Source organism: Anabrus simplex, chromosome 2 (genome assembly GCF_040414725.1).
Source record: "Anabrus simplex isolate iqAnaSimp1 chromosome 2, ASM4041472v1, whole genome shotgun sequence".
NCBI lineage: Eukaryota > Metazoa > Arthropoda > Insecta > Orthoptera > Tettigoniidae > Anabrus > Anabrus simplex.
The window spans coordinates 199104727-199124290 of NC_090266.1; the positions used below are offsets into that span (position 1 = coordinate 199104727).

Here is a 19564-nt window from a genome sequence, read left to right on the forward strand (position 1 = left end):
ACACAGTAGCTGGACAGATTCTCTCTCCCTCTGTCGCTCACTGCCACACACGACTTACACTGTAGCTGGACCATTTCTCCCCGAATCTCTCTCTCAAAACTCCTGCCTATATGCTTTGTTCGTGCTTTCTCAAATCTCATCCCCTACTCCTACAGGGTCTCAGTCCGATTGGCTCACGTGTTCCTCCCACTAAACTAGTGGGAAGTGTCGGGGAACACTCTAGAACAAGGTATTTTTCTGATGCGTCAAAATCACTGAGTTGGCCTATGCAATATTTCTTTCCACTCGTTTCTCGAACTACTCCCAGGCTTCTATTGCATTTCTGTTTCTACATTGGTGCCATGCTGTCGAATATTTCACAATGTTGCACACACACACACACACTCTGGGCTTTCTTCCACTAAACTTCTTTTTATGTTAATTTGCATTGAATTATTTGCTATGAATATTTTGAATTTCAACTCAAATCAAATTATCACTCACTTAAGTATTCGAAGCACTGTAACTTCTTGCCACTGTTATACATTCACTTAGGTTCTAGACCATTTCTCCCAATCTCTTCATTCTCAGAGGTCCCAGATTCGAGAGTCGCTCGGCACTGAGATATGAAAAAGGCGTGTCACGACACACAGTTGTGACAAAACCTTAGGAAGGGAGGGAAAAAGGAAATGAATAGTATTTTGGGTGAATCAGGTGAGTCAAAATAGATCCCTCGGAATCACTGGAGAGGCGGAAGGAATAATTTGAAAATCTTCTCAATGTAAAAGGGAATCTTCCTTGTGATGTCGCAAACAACCGAGCTCATGGGGAGGAGGAAAATGATGTTGGTGAAATTACTCTTCGTGAAGTGGAAAGGATGGTAAATAAACTCCACTGTTATAAAGCAGCAGGAATAGATGAAATTAAACCTAAAATGGTGAAATATAGTGGAAAGGCAGGGATAAAATTGCTTCACCGAGTAATAAGATTAACATGGAGTGATGGTAAGGTACCTTCAGACTGGACAAAAGCAGTAGAAGGATTGCAACAACTATCAGGGTATCTCATTAATCAGTATACCATGCAAGTGTTCAATGGCATCTTGTGGCATCAGTGGTTGAGAGAAAGCTGGATGAAAACCAGTGTGGTTTCTGACCACAGAAGGGCTGTCAAGATCAGATTCTCAGTATGTGGCAGGTAATTGAAAAATGCTACGAGAGGAATAGACAGTTATGTTTATGTTTTGTAAATCTAGAGAAGGCATATGACAAAGTACTGAGGGAAAAGATGTTCGCCGTAATAGGGGACTATGGGATTAAGGGTAGATTGTTAAAATCAATCAAAGGCATTTATGTTGACAATTGGGCTGCAGTGAGTATTGACAGCAGAATTAGTTCTTGGTTCAATGTACCTACAGATGTTACACAAAGCTGTAATCTTTCATCTTTATTGTTCACAGTTTACATGGCAGGGTGGGATTCGGTTAGGTGAAAATTTATTAAGCAGTCTGGCCTATGCTGAAGACCTGGTCTTAACAGCAGATTGTGCTGAAAGCCCGCAGTCTAATATCTTGGAACTTCTAAATAGGTGCAATAAGTATGGTATGAAAATTAGCCTGTGTAAGACTACACTGACGTCAATATGCAAGAAATCCAAGAGAACGGAATGTCAGATTGGGAAAACAAAGCTGGAACAAGTAGATTTCAAGTAATTAGGATGTGTTTTCTCCCAGGATGGTAATATAGTAAGTGAGATTGATTCAAAGTACAGTAAAGTTAATGCAGTCAGCTCGCAATTGCGACCAACAGTATTCTGTAAGAAGGAAGTCATCTCTTGGACCAAACTGTTTTTAAATCTGTCTGTTTTCAGACCAACTTTGCTTTATTGGAGTGAAAGCTGGGTTGACTCAGGACATCTTATTCATAAGCTAGAAGTAACAGACATGAAAGTAGCGAGAATGACTGCTGGTACAAACAGGTGGGAACAATGACAGGAGGGTACTCGGAATGAGGAAATAAAGGCTAAGTTCCGAATGAACTCGATGGATGAAGCTGTACACACAAACTGGCTGCAGTGATGGGGTCACGTGAGGCGAATGGTGGATATGTTACCTAGGAAAATAATGGACTCTGTGGACTCTGTTATGGAGGGTAAGAGGGGTAGAGGAAGACCAAGACAACAATGGTTACACTCAGTTTCTAACTATTTAAAGATAGGAAGTATAGAACAAAACAAGGCCACAGTACTAGTTACAAATAGAGGATTGTGGTAGCGATTTTTAAATTCACAGAGGCTTGCAGACTGAACGCTGAAAGGTATAACAGTCTATAATGAAGATGTATGTATGTATGTATGTATGTATGTATGTATGTATGTCTGTCTGTCTGTCTCTCTGTCTGTATGTTCGAGGGCAGATCAGAAAATAAGTTGCACTTCCCAGTTATGGCCATTTATTACACCACCTATACAACAGCAACATGACTATAATGACATACACTGTAACGTCACTTTTCCACATAGTTTCCAAGAGACTCCAAACATTTCTGCGAACGCACAACCAACTTGTCGATGCTGGATGCATAGAAATTTCCTCCAGTGTTCTGCAACCACTCGGAGACAGCGGCCTTCACTTCCTCATCGGTCTGGAAACGTCGACCACCGAGCTCCGTTTTGAGCTTACCGAACAGATGAAAGTCACATGGCGCTAGGTCGGGACTGTTGCCAGACCTCCCACTTGAAACGCTGCAGAAGTTCTCTCGTTTGGCGAGCCTAGTGAGGTGTTGCGTTATCGTGCAACAAAATCACACCGGTGCTCAATTTCCCCCGGCGCTTCTCTTTAATTGCTTTACGCAACCGGTGCAACGTTTGACAATACGACGCTGCGTTGATCGTCGTTCCTTTCGGCATGAATTCCACGTGCAGCAAACCCACCATGTCAAAGAACACTGTCACCATAACCTTACCGGCTGAAGGTTGAACCTTGACCTTCTTCAAGTGGTGGACCCACGTTTCGTCACCTGTGACGATTCGCCGCAGAAACCTGTTGCCGTCTGCCGCATAGCGTTGCAAAAATACCAGGGAGGATTGGAAACGTTGTCCCTTGTGCTCATCGGTGCAAAGACGTGGGACCCATCTTTGACACAGCTTACGATATCCGAGGTCCTTGTGAACAATGGCGAACACACTGCCATACGACATGTTCAGCTGCATCGCGATTTCTCTCAGTTTAATGCACCGGTTCTGTCTAATGATCACATTCACACTGTTGACCTTTGCACTGGTCCTGGACGTTGCGGGCCTGCCTTCGCGATGGTTGTCCGTGATATCCGTGCGTCCGGCTTCGAATTGCTGACACAACTTTACGATATCTTGGCGGGAAATGGCCCGCTCCCCATACACAGCACTAATTTCACGATGAATGTCCGTGCAATTCTTCCTTTTGGCCCATAGGATTGTCGCACGCACCTCACATTTGGAGTGATCGTCCAGTTGACGCGCCATTGCATTTGGCCGCTATTCCCACAATACTAGATAAGGCACCAGAGCGACCTGCCTAACAGACGTGTGGGCAGTGTCTGTCCCTTTCTCCGCTGTGCCCACGTTTGCGAGAGACAGCGCGCTGCTGCGGCGCATTATTGCAACTAACCTTTGGATCCACCTACGTATGTATGTATGTATGTATGTATTTATCTGTCAGATCACAGATAATGAAGAAAGGTTAACTGGCAACACAGTCACTTGTTTGTTCAATGGTCAATATTCTGACCAAATTTTTTAAACTGGAAAGTGACTGAGATTTGCAATAATAAAACACCACTTGCTTTACCAATGGATTAGAACCGAAACAATATTACTGAACTCTCACAACAAATGTAAATCAATTATCTTAATAAGTAAAAAAGCATAATTTTGGTTTTTTGCAGATATTTCACCTTCTGTCACAGCTCCTTCAGAAATCGTATGCATTAAATTCCCACTCTTCCATGAAAAACACAATGTGTTAATATAATTGGGAGAAGGTTTCCTTATGAGAAAGGGAGGTATGCTCTCACTGACATTCATCAAATACAGTAGTTACAATACCAAAAGTAGACCTTTTTAACTTTTGAGGAACTACATAGCCTATCCTGGTCTCTTGGCCACCTGAGTTCTCAGTTGTGATTTTTTTTTGCTTTACGTCGCACCGACACAGATATGTCTTATGGCAACAATGGGGGATAGGAAAGGCCTAGGTAGTGGAAGGAAGTGGCTGTGGCCTTAATTAAGGTACAGCCCCGGCATTTGCCTGATATGAAAATGGGAAACCACAGAAAACCATCTTCAGGGCTGCCGACAGTGGGGCTCGAACCCACTATCTCCCGATTACTGGATACTGGCCGCACTTAAGCGACTGCAGCTATCGAGCTCGGTAGTTGTGATATTAGAATGTAAAGTTTTGCAAGCAAGTGGCCATGAGGTACAAGTGGTAAGATTCTCATGTTCTGTACCCAAGATTGCAGGATTGAATTCCAACACAGTATTAAGGAGCGTTTAAATACCAGACCTTAGACTTACGGTCACAATGAGGAGAAAATTTCTTTTTCAGTGTTCCTTAACATCATCAATAGTTACAGGAATGTAAATTAAAAACAAAAAGAAACAAAAAAATGGAGTGGTTGTTGTCCTTATAATTTAGCAAATGTTTTATGTATTTTCAAATTACATGAAAATTTATCATGAAATAAAGACCCTTACAAATCTGTTAAATAATAAACTCACCTGCACACTGATACCACGAATGCACCACACTCCATATCATTCCACTGCATCGATCACAATGTTGTTTTGCAGTTGCACCTGGTTGACTATGAAGAAAAAAATGGTGACCAAGGACTACTCTAACATCAGAATGTTGTAATGATGGGGATAGCTTCTCTTCTTCTGCAGCCTCCTTAGCTTCTTGCAAACGCAATCGTAATTCAATTAGACGACGTACCAGCCATTTTCTTTCTTCTGAGCATTCTGCACTTTCCAGAACCATTTCCTTACAATGTTCTACAGCCTTCTCCAAGTCTTCAATCGAAGAAAGTGCTAATGCTTCCTGCAAATAAGTAAATGTATTTCTAGGTCTCAAAGAACATAAATCACAATGTTCAAATCTACCTTCTATTTTTTCCTCGCTTAATACAGCTGCAAAGTGCAAATCTGAATGGGAAGTGACAGAGGAAGACAGACTCACACTAATCTGTTAGGGGCTAATAAATACACTCAATCACAGAAAAAAGCAGAAAATAATTGTTTTATTTGAACTACAATTACAGGACACAATGTATAGTCAACCCCCAAATAGAGCATCATGGTCATGGTAAAATAATAATAATAATAATAATAATAATAATAATAATAATAATAATGTTATTGACTTTATATCCCACTAACTACTTTTATGGTTTTCGGAGACACCGAGGTGCCTGAATTTTATCCTGCAGGAGTTCTTTTGCATGCCAGTAAATCTACTGACACAAGGCCGACGTATTTGAGCACCTTCAAAAATCACCAAACTGAGCCGGATTGAACCTGCCAAGTTGGGGTCAGAAGGCCAGCACCTCAATCGCCTGAGCCACTCAGCCTGGAATATGACAGCAGAAATTCTGAACAAGTGCACACTGAATAGATCCCCTACATCTCACAAGTACAAAAAAACTGAAGTTCCTTTCCAATAGCACTTTAAAAGCCCAGCAAAAAATAAGAGGCCTACAACTGATTACTGAAAGAAGAATATTTTATTTAAAGAAGCCCATCTGACTGAAGAAAGCCAAATTTAATCTTCAGCAAAGTGACCAGATATCCAGATTCACATGGATGGTCCTGCAAAATTAGAAATGAAACAAATTTTTAGATATCAGTTAGCTGTGGAGGGATGTGTGGATGTCTGATACGAATGGTAACGAGAAGCCAGGACAGAGAATATAACAGATTTGAGTACATTTAGGCAGCAAAAGTAATGTAAAGGTGGAAAGGTTACAACACAAAGGGACAGCATGGATATCTACACCATACTCTTATGGTATGTCTGGCTCCATGGCTAAATGTTTAGCGTGCTGGCCTTTGGTCACAGGGGTCCCGAGTTCGATTTCCGGCAGGGTCGGGAATTTTAACCATCATTGGTTAATTTCTCTGGCATGGGGACTGGGTGTATTTGTCGTCTTCATCATTTCATCCTCATCATAACGTGCAGATCGCCTAAGGGCGTCATATCGAAGGACCTGCACCTGGTGAGCCGAACATGTTCTCGGACACTCCCAGCACTAAAAGCCACATACCATTTCATTTCATTTCTTATGGTATGGATGATGAACACTACCACCTCATGACTCCAGCCAAAATTGTGTTAAGATATACTATTATTTCAATGATTAATTATTGTATCAACTAGATAACCTGTTATATCAATTACATCAATATCAAGAGATAAAATAATGGATGAGGGAGACACGTGTAGGCACAGGGAATGAGCCATGGAGAGGTATAAGAGATAAATTGGCATGAGTCACAGCAGGTAGAATAGCACATGGAAGATGGAGATAAGGGAAACATTACAGGGGAGGTGTGAGGCAAGAGGAAAGGGAAATGTAGAGTAGAGAATAGGAAGAGGGAGGAGGAACAGGATAGTGAAAGGGAGAGAAGGGAGGAGGAAGTACGTTCTGCATGTGTCAGGGAAGTTAAGGTTAAATAAGGGGACATGAGAATCGGCTTTCATTAAACAATGTTCGCAAAATTTATTGTACGGTGACATCACTTCGACAACTGTACTTGTGGAAGAGTCAATTAGAATCTATGTCAGTAAGTCTCATTGAACACAGGATGTATAAAAAATTATTTTCCCGCTCTTACAGAAGCGGGAAGGTTGAAGCAGAATGTTTGTGATGAAGACCTGCGAAAAGAAAAGTGCAAAATCAAAAGTAGAAAAATCACAAAATTTGTATCTCATGCATATATCCAAGAAGAGGAAACGGATAAAAGTCGCAAAGAAATTTACGGAAGAAGCTACAGAGCAAATTTTAGACTACAACGCTTCTTCAATATACAACACAAATCAGAGTGGCTTTGTGCACGAACTGAAAACTAAAATGGACTCTGGTTTGTTGGTGAGAAACATACAGAAACAATGGCTCAATTAGTTAGTGCACTCACCCATTCGTACACAATTATGCCAATTGTTAGTACTTCATTTAAAATTTCCTTGTAGCAACTATGACAAGAGAAGATAGTATGGGATGATGGGCTTCCACAGAAATTCTTATTACATGGAATGATCTGTACAATCAAGTGTCATTAGGTAAAAATTCCTTCGTTCATTTATGTGTAGCCATCCCAATGTAAATTATCATCAAACTTTGAATCAGTACGCAAGTCCAGACTAATGTACCACAAGGGTTAAACTTGGAACTCTTGTTCTTTTTAATATGGACCATGTTATGCATCACTAGACCAAGCGCCATTTTGTAAAAATCAGTATTTGTGCGCATTCTGTTGAGAAACAACGTAACTTAAATGGACAAAAATCACTGTACATGTCCTAGTAACAGTTGCCTTAAAATATATGAAAAATCTAAGTGCAAATTTACCTATGTTTGATTTTGTGTTTTGCATCACGAAACCAAAAGCGATAAGCCAATGTTTAGTTATGCAACAGTAGACCAAGCGCCTTTTACAGGTCTGTGGTCTAGTGATGCTAAACGAAACAGGTGGCTGCACTGGTTCACAACAGACCAGACAACATCAGCTGTGTAGTGTTTACTAACCTAGTATGTTGTTACTGTGCATGTTTACATGGTAAACGATTGTGCTGTCATATTTCCTACATTATGGTACCAGTAATGGAGGCTATCAGAGCAAGAACCGAATGCATTGTTACAAATGCAATAAGGATTTCTAATAACTATGAGGTTTTACAGGTAAGAAAACGAACGATTTTGAAAACTCACCCCAAGCTAGAAAAGATTACTTTGCGCTATGTTCTCCCAGAACACAGTTTTTTGCCAAACGACAGCAATTTTGGAGACATAGAGTGCGCGTTGAAGCTACAACAACAGTTGTACACTGTGAATGACTATATGAATGTGATGCAAGTACGTCGTAGAAAGAATGCTTTGGCTGTTCACAGAATGGAACAGAAAGAATTCTTTGGAACACAAATGCTGGAAAAACAGATAACAAACCGTAAAGTTGACAAGGAAAATCCCAAAATAAACTGGCTGAAAACGAGAGAACTTGAAATCAAAAAGACAAACCTCTAAGCATTTTCATGAAGAATGACTTTGACCAGGACACTGGAGTTGAATTAAGTATTCAAAGAAAAGAAAGGAAAGAGAAACTTCTGCGCAACCAGTTCATTTGAGTGAACACTTAACTCAACTGTGGCCAGGAGGGAAACCAATTTCAAGACCTAAACTTGAAGACTTGAAGTCTCTTCTGCTGCTGATTCCAGAAGATGCCAGACCAATGTATCGGTCTTTTTTCACCGATAATAGTGTGGAAGACGATATTGATGGGTTCAATGGACAACTTGACTTTGAAATAGAAAGTGAATAATGACAGATTTTGATTTCATTTATGTTTCTTTCTGAAATTTTGTTTAGTTACTGAGCAGTATTGTGTTTCATGCTAATTAGTGAAAAAGACTTCCAATGGCACCTTTTAATTTTAGGGGTTTTGTTTATGTTTATAAGATTAATCAAGTATCTTTCACTATAATTCATTTTTTACAGTATTGTAATTCAAGCCAGGTAATAAAAAGCTTTAACGTGTAAAATATATAATGTCCGGGTTCATTTTGGATTTGTTGTTGTCGTCTTGTAAGCTTTATTATTTCCATTTTTATTCAGTTGTTTTACATTACATTACTATGTTTTGTGCCAATTAGTAAAGAATAAAGTACTTTTTATTGCAAAATTGTGCGTGTTATTGCTATTCCCTCACACTACCGGTAAGAAAAGGAATTTCTACAAAAGTCTTGAGAGCAAAAATAACCGACTTATTTCATAATTCCATAACGTTAAATTGTAGATTTCACAAATGATTTGTATCTTAGGTAATGTAATTTACAACTTCATTTACGATTATGTGTCCAATATAGTGAAATGATTATTTATTTATTGAACTGTAAATTTCAGAAACGTCGTGTAGTTTACTTATGCTTTATCACAGACTATTCCAAATGCACTGTTTAGTTATGCATAACGCAACCAAAGGACTTAAAAGTCACTTAGTCTGTTGATGCAAAACAAAAATGCACAATCAAACAACAAACGTAAATAGACTAACCACCATTTTATTTATTTTTAGCGTTGTTTGATAAGTAATTAGGTTGAGGTTTTACAAAAGAGTTCAAAAATAATAATTCTTACTTATTGCAAAAAATTGGGAAAATTTAACAATAAATGGATTTTTAATCGACTGGAAACTTTGAGATCAATTATCTCAGAATGGTGTTTTGGCGCTTAGTCTAGTGATGCATAACATGGTCCATATACACTAACTAGCAAGAAACCCATGCTTCGCTACGGTATCATACTGAAACTTATAATTGAGTGCTTATTGTTTTATATATAATCCGCAGAAATTCGCGATATGACAACTTTTCTGAGAGAATCTGCCAAAATTCGCGATCTGACTCGTTTTCTAATAGATTACGGCAAGTTTCCCCCCATTTTTCAATCTTTATTTCCAGCAATCGATTTCATACTTCCCGGGCTAGGTCCAGGTATTCCACCCGGTCAGTTGAGTCCCTAAACCTTTACCATCTTTTCCTATAAGCATTTTTAATATGGATAAAATCCTTCAAGAGATCCGGCATGGCGTCGTCTTGGGTGCCTTGGCGGTACTGAACCCGCGGCCGGACTGCATTCTTAGTCATTACCCGTCCAGGACTCGTTTCCAGCGCGGTCCGCACATCTGACGACAGTCCAGAACATTATTATTATTATTATTATTATAATAGATGTTCTACACCCCATAGCAAGATGCAAGACCGCTACTTGGTGGTAAATTACATTTGCTCCCATTGTCATTGTTGACAATGTGACCAGCACCATTGTCGCGCGTACGCAAGTGTGCGGGATTTCCGGCGATACGAATGACATACTTCCGTGCATTATTGACCTTATTATAGAGGTGAACAATTGGACGGTCAATTTCATTCCTATCGTTTATTTAAAAGTTGTTTAAATTTTTATTTATATGCCAGGAGAATATACTGTAATCTAAGAACGTTCTCCGAAGAAAAAGATAGCTCTTGAAAACGAACCCAGGAAGTATTAAAAATGATCGGTTTGTGATCAGAATAAGTACATCAAAAATCTACAGCCTGTTTCCAGTCATTCGACGGGGTCAGGAATGGAATGAATAAAGCCCCCATCTAGCGGCGACAATAGGAATTGTGCCGGCTGCCGAAGCCTGTTGCACTCTTCTGGGGCAATGGATAATGAATGACAAATGAAATGAAATTGGACAGTGTTGCAGGAATGAATGATGACAGGGAAAACCAGAGTATCCGGAGAAAAACCTGTCCCGCCTCCGTTTTATCCAGCATGAATGTCACATGGAGTGAGCGGGATTTGAACCACGGAACCCAGCTGTGAGAGGCCGGCACGCTGCCGCCTGAGCAACGGGGGCTCCTTCTAAGTACATTATGAACAGTTAAATCAATTGGTCTCACCTCCTTTTACACCCCACCACCGTTAAGTTTATTTACCCCCCCCCCCACATAAAATTAAAAGAAGGCATGTTCCTTTATGTTTAAAGGAGATTCCAAACACCAATGTTCATGTCCATTACCTTAAGTTTTGAGATAATTCACTTTTTTTCACTTCGCTTCACACTCCCCCCCCTAAGTGAATTTTCCGGCAAAAAAAACTTGTTCCTTTAATAGTAAAGGATCTTCTAAATACCAATTATCACGACTCTAACTTCTTCAGTTTTTCATTTATGTCTCCGCATGAAAGGAATTTAACTCCTTTTCAGTCCCGCCCCCCAAGATGATTCCCCCCCAAATGCGTTTTTCTTTGTTTTTAAAGGAGATCCAAATACCAATTTTCACGTCTGTAACAACTTTAGTTTTTATTAGATGTAAGTATTCTCATACAATTAAGTCAGTTAATTTTTCAATTCTTTCACTCCCCCCCCCCCCCCCCATTTCATTCGATTTTCCGAGAATACACGTTTCTTTACTTTTAAAGCAGATTCCAAATATCATATTTCACGTCTGTAATATCTTCATTTTTGAGATATCAGTAGCCTAATTAAAAGAATTCAACACACCATTTTCAGTCCTTTTTACACCCCCCCCCCCTCCACCCAAGTGGTATTTCTGAGAACTAAAAATACACGTTTCTTGATTTTTAATAGAGATAAAAAATACCATTTTTCACTTCTGTAACATTTTAAGTTTTTTGAGATATACTGTAGAAATTCTCATTTTAAAATTTCATCCCCTTTTTAGTTCCCCTTAAGTGGAGTTTCCAAAAACAAATCACCTATGTTTCTTTCCATTTACAGGAGATTCCAAATACCACTTTTTATGTCTGTAACATTTTACGCTTCTCAGGTATTTTGTAGATATAGTCTCAACTTGTGAAAATCTAACTTTTCACAAGTTGATACTTTGACAATACGGGCTCTAATATGAAATTTATAACGTGCAAAGATATAGTCTTTCAAAAAATTCACCCCAAATTGTCACTCCTGTTTAACCGCCATTAACTGGATTTTCCAAAAACAAAAAATACGTGTTTCTTTATTTTTAAAGGAGATCCCATAGGCTATACAAATTTTCACTTCTGTAATATCTTCAGTTTCTGAGTTATATGTATCCTCATTAAAGGCATTCAATCCATTATTCACCCTTTTTCACCCCCCCTATTGGGATTTACAGAAAACAAAAAAAATATGTGTTCCTTTATTTTTAAAGTCGATTCTAAATATCAATGTTTACATGTGCAAACTTTTAAAGTTTTGAGATATAGATACAGTCATTTTAAAAATCCATCCCCTTCTTAACCCTCACTATTTGGATTTTCCAAAAGCAAAGAAAATGTTTCTTTATTTTTAAAAGAGATACCAAATACCAATTTTCAGGTGTGTAATATCTTCAGTTTCTGAGATATAAGTATCCTCATTAAAAGCATTCAACCCGTTTTTCACCCCTCCTACTGGGATTTTCCGAAAACAAAAAAATACGTGTTTCTTTATTTTTAAGGGAGATTCTAAATACCAACTTTTACATCTGTAAACTTTTCAAGTTTTAAGATGTAGATACACTAATTTTAAAAATTCACCCCCGTTTTCAGGCCCCACATGTGAATTTTCCAAAAATGAAAAAATATCTGTTTCCTTACTTTTAAAATAGATCCCAAATACCAATTTTCAGGTCTGTAATATTTTCAGGTTCTGAAATATAAGTAGCCTCATTAAAGGCATTCAACCCATTTTTCACCCCTTTCCACCCTTCCTATTGGGATTTTCCAAAAACAAAAAATACATGTTTCTTTATTTTTAAAGGAGATCCCAAACACCAATTTTCAGGTCTGTAATATCTTCAGTTTCTTAGATATAAGTATCCTCATTAAAGGCATTCACCCCTTTTCACCCCTCCTATTGGGATTTTCCTAAAACAAAAAAATACATGTTTCTTTATTTTTAATGAAGATTCTAAATACCAATTTTTACATCTGTAAACTTTCAGAGTTTTGAGTTATAGATACACTCATTTTTAAAATCCCCCCCCCCCACCGTTTTCTTTTTTTTTTTTTTGCTAGGGGCTTTACGTCGCGCCGACACAGATAGGTCTTATGGCGACGATGGGATAGGAAAGGCCTAGGAGTTGGAAGGAAGCGGCCGTGGCCTTAATTAAGGTACAGCCCCAGCATTTGCCTGGTGTGAAAATGGGAAACCACGGAAAACCATTTTCAGGGCTGCCGATAGCGGGAATCGAACCTACTATCTCCCGGATGCAAGCTCACAGCCGCGCGCCTCTACGCGCACGGCCAACTCGCCCGGTCCCCCCCGTTTTCAGCCGCCCATTATTGGATATTAAAAAAAAATACAAGTTTCTTTATTTTTAAAAGAGATCAAATGTACAAATTTTCAGGTCTGTAATATGTTCAGTTCCTGATATATAAGTACTGGTATCCTGATTAAAGGCATTCAACCCCTTTTTCACCCGTTTTCACCCTTCCTATTAGGATTTTCTGAAAACAAAAAAATATGTGTTTCCTTATTTTTAAAGAAGATTCTAAATACCAATTTTTACATCTGTAAACTTTTGAAGTTTTGAGATATAGATACACTCATTTTAAAATTTCGCCCCCCTTTTCACTCTCTTAGCGATCGAATATCGAAAAATCCTCTCTTAGCGAGCACCTACATCTTAATACGAATGTATCCCCAAAATTTAATTTCTTTATGTCCAGTAGTTTTGGCTCGGCGATGATGAATCAGTCAGTCAGTCAGGACAAGTTATTTTATATATATAGATGACTAGCAAGGTATTATATTGAAATTTAGAATTGAATGCTTATTGTTTTATATATAATCCGCCGAAATTCGCGATCTGGCTCGTTTTCTAATAGATTATGGCAAGTTTACTCCCATTTTTCAATCTTTCTTTCCAGCAATCGATTTCGTACTTCCCGTGCTAAGTCCAGGTATTCCACCCGGTCAGTTGAGTCTATAATCTTTGCCTTCTTTTCCTATAAGCATTTTTAATATGGGTCAAATCCTTCAGGAGATCCAGCGTGGTGTCGTCTTGGGTGCCTTGGCGATACTGAACCCGCGGCCGGACTGCATTCTTAGTCATTACCCGTCCAGGAACAGTTTTCAGCGCGGTCCGCACATTTGACGACGGTCCAGAACATTATTATTATTATTATTATTATTATTATTATTATTATTATTATTATTATTATAGATGGTATGGACCCCACAGCAAGATGCAAGACCGCTACTTGGCGGTAAAATATATCTGCTGCCATCGTCAGTGTTGAAAATGTGACCAACACCATTGTCGCGCGTAGGCAAGTGTGCTGGATTTCTGGCCATACGAATGACATACTTCCGTGCATTATTGACCTTATTATGGAGGTGAAAAATTGGACAGTCAATCTCATTCCTATCGTTTATTTCAAATGTGTTTAAATTTTTATTTATATGCCAGGAGAATCTACTGCAATCTAAGAACGTTCTCCGAAGGAAAAGATGGCTCTTGAAAACGAACCCAAGAAAGGTTAAAATGATCGGTTTATGATCAGAATAAGTACATCGAAAATCTACAGCCTGTTTCCAGTCATTCGACAGGGTCAGGAATGGAATGAATAAAGCCCCCATATAGCGGCGACAATAGGAATTGTGCCGGCAGCCGAAACCTGTCGCACTCCTCTGGGGCAATGATTAATGGATGACAAATGAAATGAAATTATATTGGACAGTGTTTTTGGAGTGAATGATGACAGGAAAAACCGGAGTATCCGGAGAAAAACCTGTCCCGCATTTGTTTTGTCCATCACGAATGTCACATGGAGAGACCGGGATTTGAACCAAGGAACCCGGCTGTGAGAGGCCGGCGCGCTGCCGCCTGAGCAACGGAGGCTCCTTGTAAATACATTATGAACAGTAAAATCAATTGGTCTCACCTCCTTTTACACCCCACCGCCGTTAAGTTTATTTAGCCAACCCCCCCCCCCCCATAAAAACTAAAAGATGGCGTGTCTCTTTATGTTAAAGGAGATTCCAATCACTAATGCTCACGTCTATTACCTTCAGTTTTGAGATTAAAATAATTCACTTTTGTTCACTTTCACACTCCCCCCCCCCCCCTTAAGTAAATTTCCGGCAAAAAGTACTTGTTTCATTAATAGTAAAGGATTTTCTAAATACCAACTATCACGACTGTAACTCTGTAACTTCTTCAGTTTTTTATTTATGTGTCCTCATGAAAGGAATTCATCTCCTTTTCACTCCCGCCCCCAAGATGATTTGCCCTCCAAAACGCGTTTATCTTTGTTTTTAAAGGAGTTCCAAATACCAATGTTCACGTCTGTAGGCCCTAACAACTTTAGTTTTTAATAGATGTAAGTATTCTCATACTATTAAGTCAATGAATTTTTCAATTCTTTCACCTCCCCCCCCCCCCCCCCTAATATTCATTGGATTTTTCGAGAATACGTGTTTCTTTACTTTTAAAGCAGATTCCAAATATCAAATTTCACGTCTGTAACATCTTCATTTTTGAGATAACAGTAGCTTAATTAAAAGAATTCAACACCCTTTTCAGTCGCTTTACCCCTCCCCTCTCCACCCAAGGGGTATTTCTGAAAACTAAAAGTACACGTTCCTTTATTTTTAATAGAGATAAAAAAATACCATTTTTCACTTCTGTAACATGTTCAGTTTTTTTTTTTTTTTTTTGTGTGTGTGATATACTGTATAAATTCTCATTTTAAAATTTCACCCCCTTTGTAGTTCCCCTTAAGAGGAGTTTCCAAAAACAAATCACTTATGTTTCTTTACTATTACAGGAGATTCCAAATACCACTTTTTACATCTGTATCATTCTATGTTTCTCAGATATTCTGTGGATATAGTCTTTCAAAAAATTCACCCCAATATGTCACTCCTGTTTAACAGCCATTAATTGGAATTTCCAAAAAAATTCCTGTTTCTTTATTTTCAAAGGAGATCCCATATACAAATTTTCAGTTCTGTAATATCTTCAGTTTCTGAGATATATGTATCCTCATTAAAGACATTCAACCCATTATTCACCTATTCGGATTTACAGAAAACAAAAAATACGTGTTCCTTTATTTTTAAAGGAGATTCTAAATATCAATTTTTACATGTGCAAACTTTTAGAGTTTTGAGATATAAATACACTCATTTTAAAAATTCACCCCCTTTTTCCCCCTCCCATTAATTGGATTTTCCAAATAAAAATATGTTTTCTTTATTTTTAAAAGAGATCAAAAGTACCAATTTCCAGGTCTATAATATCTACAGTTTCTGAGATATAAGTACCGGTATCCTGATTAAAGGCATTCAACCCTTTTATACCCGTCCTATCGGTATTTTCTGAAAACAAAGAAATACGTGTTTCTTTATTTTTAATGATGGTTCTAAATACCAATTTTTACATCTGTAAACTTTCAAAGTTTTGAGATATAGATACACTCATTTGAAAAATTCACCCCCCTTTTCACCCCCCGATTAATTGGATTTTCCAAAAACAAAAAAAATACGTGTTTCTTTATTTTTAAAGGAGATCCAAAACACCAATTTTCAGGTTTATAATATCTTCAGTTTCTGAGATATAAGTATCCTCATTAAATGCATTCAACCCCTTTTTCACCCCTTTCCACCCCTCCTATTGGGATTTTCCGAAAACAAAAAATACGTGTTTGTTTATTCTTAATGAAGATTCTAAATACCAATTTTTACATCTGTAAACTTTCAATGTTTTGAGATATAGATGCCCCCTTTTTAAAAATTCACCCCCCTTTTCCCCCTCCCATTAATTGGATTTTCCAAAAACAAAAAATACGTGTTTCTTTATTTTTAGAAGAGATCAAAAGTACCAATTTTCAGGTCTGTGATATCTTCAGTTTCTGAGAAATAAGTACCGGTATCCTGATTAAAGGCATTCAACCCCTTTCACCCTTTTTCACCCGTCCTATTGGGATTTTCTGAAAACAAAAAAATACGTGTTTCCTTATTTTCAAAGAAGACTCTAAATACCAATTTTTACATTTGTAAACTTTTAAAGTTTTGAGATATAGATACACTCATTTTAAAATTTCACCCCCCTTTTCACCCCCTTAGCAACGGAATATCCAAATATCCTCTCTTAGCGAGCACCTACATCTTAATATGAATGTATCTCCAAAATTTAATTTCATTATGTCCAGTAGTTTTGGCTCGGCGATGATGAATCAGTCAGTCAGTCAGGACAAGCAATTTTATATATATATAGATTTAACAGCTGCTATACCAAATTAAATTTACTGAGAAGAGTGGCCAAGAGCATTAATGCACTACAGCTATGGAACCAAGGTCAGCATTCGGGAGATATGTTAGTTCGAACCCCACCACCGTCGGCTGTTCTGAGAATGTAGGGATTGTTTTTTGGGTGGGCTTCATTTTCATTTCCAGGTAAATGCCAGGACAGTTCCTATTTTTAGGCTACTTCCTTATCCAAATTCATTCACCATCATTCATTTCATCTTCATCAGCTGAGTATGGCATCAGAAGGGGCATCTGGCCAAAATAAAACATGCTATATAAATTTATCCCAACTCATCCCTGATCCCATATCAAGAAACGGGACTAAAATCACAATTAGATTTTAAAAATTGTTATAACAGGAGTGTCACAAATATTCAAATATACCTCTGTTGGCACATAATCGAGTAAAAATGAATCAGTCAATTCATATATTTCAACATAATTTTTGTAGTTCCAATTCTCTGGCGTAGTTTTGAGAAAAATTATTAAGAAATTATTGTAAATATGTTCCTTTGTACGTCTGATCTTGTGGGATTTAAGGACAGTTTTAGTAGGTAGTAGGTAAACAAATACATTGTTTACAATTTTGCTTTACATCACACTGACACAAATGGGTCTCATAACGACGATGGGATAGGGAAGGGCTAAGAGTAGGAATGAAGTGGTCGTGGCCATAATTAAGGTACAGTTTAGAATTGTAGTGTAGTTACTTTATCAGATGATATCTTGCCTGCTTTATTGCTGTATAATTCTTGTGTAATACTTTCGACACTTCAACATTAATGGAAGTTTTCATTTCTGCCAGCACATAGTAGAATAGTAACAATATACTAAATATATGCCTACGTAATATCATAGTTATTTTATTACTAAGGATATTGCTTGTTTTTCTGTCATGTAACCTTAGTGCGGTATACATAATTTCTTTCTTTCTTATTCACAGATGATGTGTGTTAGTTTTACTATTCTTTCATGCTTCTGTGAAGAAGACTGAAAAATGCTGGGCCTGTACCTTAATTAAGGCCACAGCCGCTTCCTTCCAATTCCTATCCCATCGTCGCCATAAGACCCATCTGTGTCAGTGCGACATAAAGCCACTAGCAAAAAAAAAAAAAATCAGTGGGGAGGTCAGAGGCAAGATAAAGGAAGGATAGGGAAATTTAGATTAGAGGATAGGAAAAGGAAGGTGGAACAGCATCATGAGAGGGGGAAAAAGGGAAGAGGAATTAGGCTCAATCAATCACCAATGATCTGCATTAAGACAGTGGCCCAGGTGGGAGATTCCCTATCAGTTGTTTACCTAGTCTTCTTAAATGATTTCAAGGAAGTTGGAATTTTATTGAACATATCCCTTTGTAAATTATTCCAATCCCTAATTCCTCTTCGAATGAACAAGTATTTGCCCCAATCTGTCCTCTAGAATTCCAAATTTATCTTCATATTATGTTATTTCCTGCTTTTAAAAACTCTCCTCAAGCTTATTAGTTTACTAATGTCATTCCACACCATCTATCCACTGACATCTCTGAACATACCACTTAGTCAAGCAGCTTGTCCCCTGACTCGCAAGTCTTCCCAGCCAAAATTTGCAACATTTTCGTAATAATATTCTGTTATCGGAAGACGTCCAGAAAAAAATGTGCTGCCTTCTTTTGGATCTGTCTCAGTTCTCGAATCAAGTAATCCTGGTAAGGGCCCTACATACTGGAATGATACTCAAACTGGGATCTTACCAGTAACTTGCACACCATCTGCTTCAGGTACTTACTACAACCCCTAGATACCCTCATAACCAAATGAAAAGATGTGTAACCTTTATTTATTATCTCATTTATGTGATTCCCAATGAAGATCTTTTCTTCTGTTAATACCCAGGTATTTACAGTGATCCCAGTGAGGTACTTTTGCCCATCAACACAATAATTAAAACTGAGTGTACATTTCCTTTTGGGGAAACTTACAACTACAGCCATCAGGGAAGATAATGAAGGCCAGGAAAGGAGGGAATCTTTTTTCTTTCTTTTTTGCTAGTTGCTTTACGTCGCACCGACACAGATAGGTCTTATGGCGACGAAGGAGGGAATCTAATGAGATGTGTAAGGTTGAGGGTCTACTCATGGGGGGGTTCCATTATTACACGTGGGGAAAATGTGTGGACTAGAGGGAATCAGGAAGTAAGTTAAGGCAGATGTTGAGGAAAGCAGCAGGTAGGGGGGGAGCAGGATAAGGAGAAAGTGGTTGTTTTTTACATTCGTACCAATGACATATGGCAAGTTGGAATAGGCAGCAGCATAGTTGGGAATGTGTTGGATCTGGTTAATGCAGCATGGGAGAAGTTTTTTTTCCTAGTGGTTTTACGTCGCACCGACACAGATAGGTCTTATGGCGACGATGGGATAGGAAAGGCCTAGGAGTTGGAAGGAAGCGGCCATGGCCTTAATTAAGGTACAGCCCCAGCATTTGCCTGGTGTGAAAATGGGGAAACCACGGAAAACCATCTTCAGGGCTGCCGACAGTGGGATTCGAAACCACTATCTCCCAGATGCAA

General features: G+C 38.4%; 1 protein-coding gene across 3 annotated transcripts in view; it reads right to left on the bottom strand.

Annotated features, from left to right (window-relative positions):
* Positions 1-19564, bottom strand: part of DEF8 (differentially expressed in FDCP 8 homolog) — a 312159-nt gene that overhangs the window by 268805 nt on the left and 23790 nt on the right. For all 3 annotated transcript variants that reach the window (XR_010859239.2, XM_067140496.2, XM_067140497.2), the window contains exon 2: positions 4738-5059. Coding sequence is in view for 2 of the 3 variants with exons in the window: in XM_067140496.2 (XP_066996597.1) it covers positions 4738-5059 (322 nt within the window). In the remaining variant the exon portion in view is untranslated. The remainder of the gene's footprint in view (positions 1-4737; positions 5060-19564) is intronic.